The sequence below is a fragment of the Galeopterus variegatus genome, unplaced genomic scaffold (genome assembly GCF_000696425.1).
Source record: "Galeopterus variegatus unplaced genomic scaffold, G_variegatus-3.0.2 Scaffold4198, whole genome shotgun sequence".
NCBI lineage: Eukaryota > Metazoa > Chordata > Mammalia > Dermoptera > Cynocephalidae > Galeopterus > Galeopterus variegatus.
The window spans coordinates 82,537-95,434 of NW_007730309.1; the positions used below are offsets into that span (position 1 = coordinate 82,537).

At 34.2% G+C, this 12,898-nt stretch overlaps 1 protein-coding gene across 1 annotated transcript in view; it reads left to right on the top strand.

Annotated features, from left to right (window-relative positions):
- Positions 1–12,898, top strand: part of PDZD8 (PDZ domain containing 8) — an 88,461-nt gene that overhangs the window by 37,232 nt on the left and 38,331 nt on the right. The window contains exon 4 of the mRNA XM_008586983.1: positions 9,876–9,978. Within this exon, the coding sequence (XP_008585205.1) occupies positions 9,876–9,978 (103 nt within the window). The remainder of the gene's footprint in view (positions 1–9,875; positions 9,979–12,898) is intronic.

The window sequence follows — 12,898 nt, forward strand, 5'->3', positions numbered from 1 at the left end:
AATTATGCATATATTGGACTGCTTTATTTTCCCCATAGGTCCCTGAGGTTCAGTTTATTTTCTTATTTGTTGGTTTCTTTAAATTTGTTTTCTGTGTGTACTTTGGATTGAGTAATTCTAATGAGCCATCTTGAAGTTCAGTGAGTCTTCTGCCTTCTCCAGTTTGCTGTGGAGTCCATCTAGTGAATTTTTAAATTTCATTTATTATACTTTTCAGCTCTCAAGTTTCCGTTTTGTATAGTTCCCATTTCTCTGTTGATATTCCTTATCTGTTCACTCATTGTTATGTTTTCCTTTAATTCTTTACATATATTCTGTTATATTCTATATATTCTGTTAATTCTTTGAACATACAAGGGGCCTTTAAAAAGTTCATGGAAAGATGTGTATTATCTTTTGATTCTATTTTTCCACAAACTTTTTGAAGTATATTCATATATATAATTGCTGAATTGAAGTTTTAGTCTGTTAAATCTGACATCTGGATTTAGGAGTTACTTTCTATTGACTGCCTATTCTGTTGGCTATAGGTCATACTTTCCTGTTTCCTTTCATTGAAAACTGGACATTGTACATACTGTGTTGTAGCAACTCTGGATTCTGTTATGTTCTTTTGAGGATTATTAGTTTTATGTTCTAGTGGGTAGTTAACTTGCCTATTCCCAAACTGTAAACTTCCTCTCCTTTCTCCTTAGTCCTTCCACCCTCCCAATCCTCCCAGTAGCAGCTTATTCCTATGTTCTCACCTTTGTCTTCTCACTGCTGCCGTTTTAGATGGGTGCCCTGGGATCTCCTTCTTTATTTAGCATTCAGCCAAGGATTTGAACAGAGATGGAACTTAACCCTCTCTGATTTCTTTGCTTCTAAGGATTTCACCATAATTTCCAGCTGCTCTGCTGGCTTTGCACTACTTCTGATGCTTGAAGCCCATAGGCTTCAGATTTCTGCTGCCCAAACTGCACTACCATTTTCCTGCAGCTAGGCTCAGGTTGGATAATGCCCTTAAGTCAGAAAACCACAAGCTAGCAGTTTGTTCTCCACAAGCTAGCAGTTTGTTCTCCTTTCAGTTTGTTCTCCTCTCAACTTTGTGAGATTAAATATTAATCTCAAAGCAGGCTTCTGTCTGCTTTTGGAAGGTTCATTGTCTTTAAATGTGTTTTTAATTTTTTTTTTTAATCCAGTTTTTATAATTGCAGTCAGTGGCAGAGTTTGAGTGACTACTTCACTGCTGTTACCTAAAGTACCGGTCACCTGATTTGGTTGTAGATGTTGATGTGTTTTGCTTTTGTTTTCCTGGTTGCTTTTTGTTCTTTTATGGGGGAACTTAGGGAAATTTAAAGCTATGCCACCACCACTGACATTCTTCTAGAAACAGAAATACGTAGTTTTACTTTGGTTTTATAAGGCAAAAGAAAGCATTTACTTATGTGTTTAAATTCTTCTTTACTGATATCACCTGGTCTTGTTTCACATATTAGGTAAGTGAAGCAGTTTCAAGGTGAAAGTTTGATAGAAGGGAGAAACAGAGAATTAATCCTTTAAATAGCATTATGTCCGTAGTTTATAGTGAAATGTTTAGTTCTTCTGTAGGGAAGGCTGTTAATATTATGGAATTTTGAAAGTCATTTATAAGAGGAGCTGTTTTAGGAGTTATAAACACAAAATATTTCTAGTTTGTGTTTGTGAATTCTCCATTTATTTTAATATTGAATTTGATTAAATTTATTTGGTTATATTTGGCCCAAGTGGGAACTGTTTTTTAAAAATCTGTCTGAACCAAATGAGACTAAATAATAATATTGGGGTTTGGGGGGCATAGTTGATATATGGCCATTCCTTATATTTTCTCTATTTTAATGTTTGACTTTTTTTTTTAAGGGAAAATATCTAGCTAAACTGAAGATATTTGGGTGTATAACTCTACACTTAATGCTATTACTCTTAGTAGCATTTATTTATTACCTGCAATGTGTAGCCACTATAGTAGGCACTTTGCATTTATTATTTCCAGCTCTCAGAGCATCTTTACAAGATTAGTATTATTATATCCATTTTATAAATGAAGAACTAAGATCCATAATTAGTCCCTCAAGACCACATAACTGGAATTTGAAACTAGGTTTGTCTGACTCCAAAATTCTCACTCTTTCTATTATCTTATTCTGCTTTCATATCCTTTTTTTTTTTTTCCTTAATTATGGAAGAAAAATTATTTTGGTTCTGAAAACTTTCATTCTATGTTAGAAGCTATATACTTTTTGAAAATTTTTACCTCTTTAGGTCAGGTCATTATTTTTGAAATAAGTTACCTTTTTAAGAAGATTCTAATAATGAAGAACATGTATTAATAATGAAGTATCATTTAGATGAAGGCTGAAGGTTGTTTGCTTCATGGAGGGAGAAATAGGAGGAAGTTAGCTCAAACATGAGAAATTTACATTTGTATAAGAGAAAAGTTACACTTAAAGTGAATTGTGTTGAAAACCAAGAGGAATTACTTTGAATTGTTGCTGAATATTATTTCTAGAGATCTTTAAAAGCTATATAATTCTGTGTGAATTTAGACATAACTGCCAGATGAACCAAATTTCTATAGAGATCTTGAGACTATGCTTGTATTTATTAGCTGTTTTAAGTCCCTCTATGTGGTTTAAAAAAAAAAAGTTGAGTGATGTTTTCCCATAGTTTATACATTTCTTTTAGGGTGCAGTTAAGGAATCTTCCCTATTTTTAAGTTGCTTTTGACAAGATGCAGACTTTTCAGAAGATTCCAGATTTGGGATTCATTTGTTCTGCTTTTATGTAGGTTCTCTTTTCTTCCCCACCTCCTTTTACAACATTGAAAAATAGTCTTGTTTTCTTTTGTACCTCCACTGCTGTTTCATATAGCAAAATATAGCTGTTTTGATTCTTCTGATGTCTGAATTGTAAAAGAATTTAAGAAAATTAAGTAGGAACCCAGATGACATAGAACATGCTTTGTTTTAAATGCCAATCTCCAGAATGTTTTAAATGGTATTTTTTGTTTTGTTTTTTGACTGTCCAGACTTCCTCCTTTTATTAGAAACTGTAGCTGACATTGAAAGATTTTCCTCTTCTGGGGGTTAGGGGTTCTGTGGATTTTTTCCTTTATGAATGATTTAGATGTGTTTAAACAAGAAAAGTAATATTCTCTTTATATACTGATTCACATTTCTCTTAATTTTTTAAGAAATAACTATGTATTCTCAAATAAAATATGATATATACCATATTATGCATGAGTGCATGATATTAAAAATGCTATACTGATCAGACTGTTCAATATTTTTCACATGGACTGAGTGATATATATATATATATATATATATTTATTTATTTATTTATTTATTTATTTATTTATTTATTATTTTTTTTGGCCACAAAACAAGTCTTAATTCATTTAAATAGGCTAAGATCTTAGAAAACAATAGAAAATATGTTCTCTGACTACAATAACAGAAGGAAATTTAGAAAATTCACAAATTTGAGGAAATGAAGCAACACTCTCCTAAATAAACATGGGTAAAAAAGAAAAATCACAGGGAAATTCGAGAATACTTTGAGATAAAGCGCATCGTATCAAAATTTATAGGATGTAGGGCTCATGCAGTACTTAGAGGAAAATTTATACTTGAAAACACCTATATTAAAAATAAGAAAAATCTCGTCAGTAATGTAAACTTCTACCTTAAGAAAATAGAAAAGAAGAGCAAACTAAACTGAAAGCAAATATAAGTAGGAAATAACAAAGATTACAACAGAAATATATGAAATAGGGAATTAAAAAACAATAGAGAAAATCAACAAAACCAAAAGTTGATTCTTTAAAAAGACCAACAAAATTTGCAAACCTTTATCTAGACTGACCAAGAAAAAAAGTCGAAAATTATGAAAATCAGAAATAAAGCAGGGGCATTGTTACATTGTCATGGTTTTTTGTGGTGGTAAGATTTAGTTTCTTTCTGCTGTTCGTTTACAGTTTTGTTCTACCAGTGGGTTTTGTTCTTTGTTGTGTATTAGTGATAGTGACTATTGATTTTCAGATTCCAGATGGAGGACTTCCTTGTGGATTTCTTACAGGGCTGGTTGTGTGGTGGTGGACTCCCAGTTTGTGTTTGTCTGGACAATACACTATTTTCTCCTCATTTCTGAAGTATAGTATAGTATACTTTGCTGGGTATAGTATTTTTGGCTGGCAGTTTTTTTCTTTTAGTATTATTGAATACATCATCCCATTTTCTTCTGGCCTGTACCGTTTCTGTTGAGAAGTCTGCTTTTAGTCTCATAGGGCCTCCCTTATAGGTGACTTGACACTTTCTCTTACTTTCAAGATTCTCTTTGTCTTTGAGCTTTGCCAGTTTGACTATAATGTGTCTTAGAAAGGATATTTTGGGGTTGAATCTGTTTGGGGATCTTTGAGCCTCCTTGATCTAAAGGTCTGTGTCTCTCTCCATACCTGGGAAGTTTTCTATTATTATTCCATTGAATAGATTTTTCCATGCCTTTTCCTTTCTCCTCCCCTTCTGGAACACCCATGATTCGAATGTTTGTGCACTTAAGGTTGTCTGCTAGCTCTCCTAGATTTTCTTCATTTTTCTATTACTCTGGAGTGGGCTTTGAGGAGATAGATGTCCTCTTGTTTTTCTGGTCTCTGCTGGTGACTCTTCTTGTGTCAATGCAGTCTAGTGTCTGGGGGGCCACCTGCACAGTGGCTGCGGCTACTGCTGTGACATCAAGCTGCTTTTGTGGCAGCCATGGCTGTGGTGGTGGCTGTGGTGGCCTACCCATGTGAAAGTGGTGTTTTTGACATGCTCTCTGACCTGCTTCTAGGTGGTGGGGAATGCCCTCGGCTCCAAAATGTTTTAAATGTTATACTGGCATGCTATATACTCATATATAATACCTTCAACAAAAATAAAATGTAAAATGAATTGTTGTCAGAAGATGAGAATTCAGAACAGGATTATATCTTTGAATTTTCCCTCTTCTCACATCATTATGCCATAAGTATTTTATTTGCAGCTAGGATTCATGATTTTAACCAAAAGATAACTACCTTTTTTTTCTGTCAAAATTTCTTCAACTCATTCATCTCATCTTATGTAGTCCAGACTCTTCATTCATTAACTGTGTAATGTTTGGCAAATTACCCAACCTCTCTGTACTCAGTTTTCTAATCTGTAAATTAGGGGCAATAATGTTAAATATCTCATAGAGTAATGGTGAAAGTTCAGGGAGATAATAAATGTAAAGCTCTTAGAGCAGCTCCTGTAGTAAATGTTAGCTGCTGTTGCTATTACTACTGCTGCTACCCCCACCATCACCATACTACTACAGGTCTTTCTGCCACAGTCAATAGTGAATGCATTTTGTCTAAGTACTGTGGTGAATACAAAAAAGTGTGAAGTCCAGTACCTGCCCTCTTGAAACTTAAAATGTAGCTGGGACTAAGAGACGAAAACAAATTTATGAGCAAGTCAACTATACAAGGCTGTCTGATTGGAATTGAGATCTTAGGTAACAAGTACTATAGAAAATTAGTGCAAGGAAAAAGTATTTTTCAGTTGAGGCTGCGATGGAACACTTTGTGGATAAGAGACAGGCAGAAGCAGATGGATGGTAGATTTTAGGTAATTGGGAAAAGAGCCAATAAGATAAAAGTGAGAATTAGAATTGTAAATTATTTTCAAGGACCTGTCTAAATGAAGTGTAGATGTCTCATGTGAAAAATCAGGGCCAAATTTGCTGGCAGAAGAAGTTAAGATTGTGATCCTGTAATAGAGAAAAGTTATTGAAGGTGATATTAAGAAACACCTGCTTTCAGAAGATTATGGCATAGATTGTGTAGAGAGAGATTGCAGCCCAAGAGACAAATTAAGAAGTGTTGTAGGTTAGAGGTAAGAAGGTAAATGCTGAAAAACGTGTATTAGGAACAGTAAGGAAGGGACACCTGAGAAAACCAGGACAGGGTTTAGTGAGCGACTGAATATGTAGGTGGGGGAGACAAAGGAATGCTAGGGATTTAAGTGTAGGAGAATTATGGTATCATTGACACTGATTTGGTCAGCAAGTATTGACTATTTTCAAGATATTCAAGGATATAAAGAGCAAGACACAGCATGAGCCTTTCAGGGCTAGTGGGGGAAATAGAGGTACTTGTTTCAAAGGCAGGTGAATCTGATTTTATGTATCTTAACTTGTAGGGCATGGTTAGACTTCCCTATAGAAGTGTTTTGCAAACTCTTGGAGTTTTTGAGGTGGAGCGGGAGAAAGCTGGGGACTGAAGGTTAAGTTTGAAAGTCATTGTCATAGACAGTAAGAATGAGTCCTGCATGAAGATATTACTGAGGGGGAGGAATGTAGAGAGCAGGTGAACAGTCAGCCACCCTTGATTATTTTAACAGTGGGCAAGCTGATACTTGACTCTGTTCAGGTGCAGGGTTCTCCTTTCAAATTAAGTGTAATCACCAGGGAAAAAAAAGATTTTTCACCTTTGATTGTAAAAATGGCTTTCTTATGTAGAGAAGCATTAGGAATTACTTTCCTTTTCTCAGTGATTTGGTCTTGAGTCATGTAGATTCTTTCATTGTTTCTTGATAGGTGGTGTTTGTGTTTAACATAAGGTTTCAACATACCTTTGCCTTTAAAAATTTTTTTGAACTTGGTAAGAACTTTCATAGAGCCAATAGCTCTTTCAGGAGACAGAGGAGTAGTACTGACTCCTCCTCCCCTTTGGAAGCAGTAAGAGGAGAAATTTATCTGTACTCATTTCTTGCTTATTCAATATATGTTGATTGTTTATTTTACTCAAAATATGTATTAGACAGTGACTGTTACTACTTTCTGGTGATTATATAATTTGCATGGAAATCCTGTCTTTGTTTAACTCAAGATTGAATTGTAAGAGATACAGAAAGAAAATTGTCCTTTTGTTTAAATATGGAGATTATAGTTCATCGTGAGCTAAAATGTCTTCTAACACTTATCAAAAGACAAATTTACAACAAATTTAGTTATAGATCTGATTGGCAATTAATTCATGAATCATGGCCGCCTCCTTTCTGCAATATAGAATGAAAGCTCTCACCTGCAATGGCAAAACAGTGGGTTTTGTAAAGCAGAAATAAGGAAACAGAACAATAGAAAAAAACTGAGTGGTTAACATAAGGTTACTTCAGGTTACTTTTTTTGTAAGGGTTAGAGAACAGGGGACTTCCTTATCATGCTGACTCAAGTAGACTAGAGTCTCCTGTTTTCAGGAAAAACTGGTCTGTTTGGGGATCTATCTGCTTATGCCACCATCATCACAATCTAATATGGAGCATTTTCATCCCTCTCAAAGAAATTCCATACCTGTTAGCAGTCAATCCACAGTCCCTGTTAGTCCCCTCCTCAACTCTAAGTAACCACTAATCTACTTTCTGTCTCTCTGTAAATTTGCCTATTCCAAACATTTCATATAAATGGAATCATACAGTATGTGGTCTTTTGTGACTAGCTTTTTTCTCTTAGCATTTTTTTAAGATTCTTCCATATTGTAGCATATATTAGTACTTTTTTATTGCTGAATAATATTCCATTGTATGGATATGCCACATTTTATTCCATTCATCATTTGATGGACATTTGGGTTGTTTCCACCTTTTGGCTATTATGAATAATGTTGCTGTGAACATTCATGTCCAAATTTTTGTGTGAATGTATGCTTTCATTTTTCTTGGTTATATACCTAGGAATGGAATTGCTGGGTCATATGTTAACTCTGTTAATTTTTTTTAAGTAACTGCCAAATTATTTTCCAAACTGGCTGCACCATTTTATATTCCCACCAGCAACGTATGAGGATTTCAGTTTCTCCATAGCTTTGCTAATACTTGTTATTGTCTCTTTTTTTATTATAGCCATTCTAGTGAGTGTGAAGTGGCTTTGATTTGCATTTCTCTGATAGCTAATGATGTTGAGCATTATTTCATGTGCTTATTGACCATTTGCATATCTTTGGGAGAATGTCGATTCAAATCATTTGCCCCTTTTTAAATTGGGTTACTTGCCTTTTTATCGTTGAGTTGTAAAAGTTGTTCATATTTTCTGGATACTTGGCTCTTATCAGATAGATACATGATTTGCAAATATTTTCTCCCATTTTGTGGTTGTGTTTTCATTATCTTGACGGTATCCTTTGAAGTACAAAAAAAATTTAATTTTGATGAAATCCAATTTATCTATCTTTTCTTTTGGTGTTTGTGCTTTTGGTGTCATATCTAAGAAACCGTTGCCTAAGGCAAGGTCAAAAAGATTTGCTTTTATGTTTTCATCTAAGGGTTTTATAGTTTTAGCTGTTTCATTTAGGTCTGTGACCCATTTTGCGTTAATTTTCTTAAATGTTGTGTTTTTCTTTTTAAAAACATTTTTAAAGTGTTGTGAAAAATATGAAATAACTTATGATTTCAGAGAATTCTGAGCAATCTGCTTTCTCTTTCCTGAATCCTGAAAATTAATATCTCTCAGGAATTTGGAAAGAGTTGTAGCTGGTACACAGCCTTCTCTGCATGATAGTAAAGGTCCTTAGGTAGTTTTAGTCTTTGAACAGATGGTGGCAGCAGAGCTTTGGCAAATGAAAATTCTCCTTTTTCTAAACTTAGTATTTAATAACTATGTGTCCTCTTAATGTATTTGGCCTGCCTTCATTCTGGTTATAGGCTGTTAAGTACTGAGTTTAAAGTTCCGTTTAAGATTTTTTAAGAATTATTTAAATTTAGGGATCTTTTCTTGCCACGAGTTTATTCAGGCTTCTCAGTTTGTGAGACCAGTTTGTGAGGTATGGACATGATTTGGTTGAAGTCTCCAGCCTTAGGACCTGATTTTCTCAAATTTCACTAATGCATTTTATCTACTTGTCTTTCCTTATCTTACTCCTACTCCATAGTCTTCATATAGAGATCAAGTAACAGAATAATAGTCAAAATGCTGATTAATGCTAAAGCTATACTCAAGCATACTTCTGAAACAAATTGGCAGATTTACATTCTGATTTTGGGGTTAGATAACATAGAAGTTGAACACACGGTTATCCTTTTTTTTCTTCAGTAATAAAAACTGTTTTATATCATCTTAGAATTGGAACTCAGAGGTCCTTTTTAAATCTGAATACTAAACAGTAAAATTAAGGTGATTTCAGTATTCCTTGACAGTTGTTTTCAAGATAACAGTAGAAATAACAATATTTATTGAGCGCTTACTGTTTGCTAGGCCCTGTGCTAAATCCTTTGAGTGCATTGTCTTCTTTTACTCCCACAACAGCTCTCAGAGGTAAGTACTGTTTTTGCCCTGAATTTTCAAGAGGAGCAGGAGATGGATTTAGAGAAGTTAAATAATTTGCCTAAGGTCACATTAGTAGATGAAGTGTGTGAGTGTGTGTGTGTGTGTGTGTGTGTGTGTTCATAAGCAACTATATTGTATTTTTGTGTGCGTGTTTAATTTTTACAGAGATAGTATACTATATGCATCACTCTTTTTAATTTGACAATCGGTTTTGAAGATCTATAGCTCTTGCTATTGCATGTAGATATTTGGTCAATCTCTTTACCTCATGAGTAGATAATATACTTTCTATTTATATGACTTGGCTGCTGAAATACAACATGTCCTGGAATCCTGGAATTTCACCTAATTTTAGCTTTACTTCACTTTTCCACTAGAGGGCGTGCCAAATGTTTGATTTAATTTTTTTTCCTGTTACTAAAACCATAATAGTAATGGAGTAATGTATTATTTCTTGTTATAATCATCACAAAGAAAAAGTTTAATGCATATGACTGGTATAATACTCTTCCTGTTTTATTTTTATACTGCAGGTTACTCATTTTTGGATCCTATGACAGAGAGGCAAATATTCATTGCACACTTGAGTTGAGCAGTAGTGTTTGGGAAGAAAAACAAAGGAGTTCTATCAAGACGGTAAAATGGATTTGCATAGATTTACATCTGTATAAAGTTTTATTCTATTAGTATGCTTTTATTAATATTTCTGTATTTCTAGCATTATTTTTGGTCATGTGCAGATACTTGTGAACAGTTCTTATTTATCTGTCTTGTTATATTACAACATCAGTAATAAAATAAATTACATGAAATAATAGTTAGTATTCAGATTGCCTGCATAAGAAATATAGTTCGACTGGTTTTCCTTCCAGAACTTTAAAATTGTTTGAGTTATAGAATTAGAAGGAAATAATTTTACTAAGCACCTTAGAAGGCATGTGAATTCAGAACATTCATTCACTCAGCAGATATTTTATGAGCACTTATTTTGTGCTAGGCACTGTTTTAGATGCTGGGGAAACAGTTCAGGACAATAAAAGACCCTATTTTTGTAACAGTAACATGGCTTAGAGGTGTGGTGTGGGGATTAGAAGGTGGGGGAGGTGAACTACACATTATAGAGACAGAGCCTAGCCATAAACCAGTAAACCGAAAAAGTGAACAGATTTATTTCCAATGATCGACACGTACTATGAAGAAAATAGAGTTATGACAAAGGAGTTATGTGTTATGATAAAGGAGGCTCTTTAGATCTGGTGATAATAAGGAAGGCCTCTAAAGAGATGACACTAGAGCAGGCTTGCCAGAGAAAATACAGGACACCTAGTTGCATTTGAATTTCAGCTAGGTGTTTGAATTAAACAATGAATAATGTTCTTTAATATAAGTATGTCCCTAATGTTACAGATTATCAGTCAAAATGTGGCTAAATTTTTAATGGACAATCGTGTGGTATTTTTATGGATGTTCCTTTGACTTTTAAATTGTTTTCAATTATGTAGTAACTGTATGAACATCCTTATATAAAAATTGGGCAGTGTGAAATTCTTTTGGAAGAAATAGAGTGGGGGAGGGGAATAGGGAAAAATAAAACTGAAAGGGAGAATAGGCTGACCCACACAGTTTGAAATTGTGAAAGTAGTGGGGAGCTGTTGAAGATCTTAATCATGGTAATGGCATGGTCAAAACAGGTTTTAAGGAAGGGTTTTTTCCTTTCTTTGGTGGCTGTTCCTGCCTCAACTTTCTTTTAAGTTACATCTTAAGCAATTTGAAGCAACTGCTCAGAGGAATAAAACAACCAGTTTTAGAATTTGTTCTGAAATAACATAACTACATGAAAAAGCATTATTGTTTTTTCCAGGTAAATCTTTGACTTTACTTTGAATTGGTCATAACTTGCCATTGCTATTGGCATTTTCAATTTCCTTTATTATATTTGCAAAGATATGAGATTAGACAGCTTTAATATTTTATAGGAAAGGTTAGTAGGACTTTAATCTTGAGTCATTATTTTAGATCTTAGCATATGTCATAGGTAGTTTTGAAGGAAGAATTCTAGGTTACTAATTACATGTGGTATTGAAAATGTCAGCAACAGTAAGTGTCTACAGGCATTAAATTACATATTCTGAATTTAATAACTCTAAGGGGAAGAATTAGTGTGTTCTTCAAGACAACATAAAACATTAAGGAACAGGACTTGATAATTTGAGATATATTGCAAATTTAGATAGAATATAGAACATCATTAAAAAAGATGTTAAATCATTTGATGAGTTTAGGAAGCTATGTTTGTATAAATATAATCTTTTGGTTTAAATTGGTTTTTTAAATGTTGAAATGTGTTCAGTGACATTAGCCACTAATTGTAATAAATATACAGAATGAAGGAAACTTAATTCCTTCCATGCCTTTGAGTTTTTAAAGCATTACAATACTGTACTTAAGAAACACGGTTTCCTCCATCATCCTTGACATGGGGCTTTTGTCCTCATGGTTGCAAGATATCTAATGCACTCCTACATATATATCCACCTTGTAGGAAAAAGGGTGAGGTCTAAGGCAGCCCAAAGGCACATGTCAGCCAGGTTTTGTCCTTTTTAAATGCATTCCTGGAATCCTCTCCCAGGGATTTCTACTTACATCTCATTGGCTAGAACTGAGTCATGTGGCCTCCCCTAGCAGCAAGGAGGTATGGAAACCATTCTAATTTTTCAGCCTTTGTAGCAGTAGGAGACAAGGGAAAAGGGAGTTCTAAATGGCTTTTAGGTGGCCAATCCACAAGAAAATAGCCCAATTCTATTTGATGACTATATTTTTAAGGGATTTTTTTTTATAAATTGCAATATAAGGGGAAAACTGAAAAGAATCACTTAACAAATAGTCTGGATAAAGCTACTTTAGAAGTACCATATCAGAAGTGCAAGGAAACTCTCAACAGAAACTCTACAGGCCAGAAGAAAATGGGATGATATATTCAAAATATAAAAGAAAAAAACTGCCAGCCAAGAATACTATACCCAGCAAGGCTATCCTTCAGAAATGATGGGAAAATAGTGTATTTTCCAGACAAACAAAAACTGGGAGTTCACCGCCATAGAACCAGCCCTACAAGAAATCCATAAGGAAGTCCTCCATCTGGAATCTGAAAAACAATGATCACTACCACGAATACACAAGAAAGACACACTGGTAGAACAAAACTGCAAACGAACAGCAAAAAGCAGCTAAATCTTACCACCACAAAAAACCATAATGACAATGTAACAATGCCCCAGCTTTATTTCTGATTTTAGTAATTTTGGTCTTCTCTCTTTTTTTCTTGGTCAGTCTAGATAAAGGTTTGCAAATTTTGTTGATTTTTTAAAGAATCAACTTTTGGTTTTGTTGATTTTCTCAATTTTTTTTTAAATTATTTTTTTATTTTGTCAATATACAATGTAGTTGATTATTATGTCCCATCACCGAAACCTCCCTCCCTCCTCCCTCCCCCCCCTCCCCCCCCAGTGGCACCCCCCCCATTTCTTGTTGTAAAGCCTTTATCTCCCCCCCATCA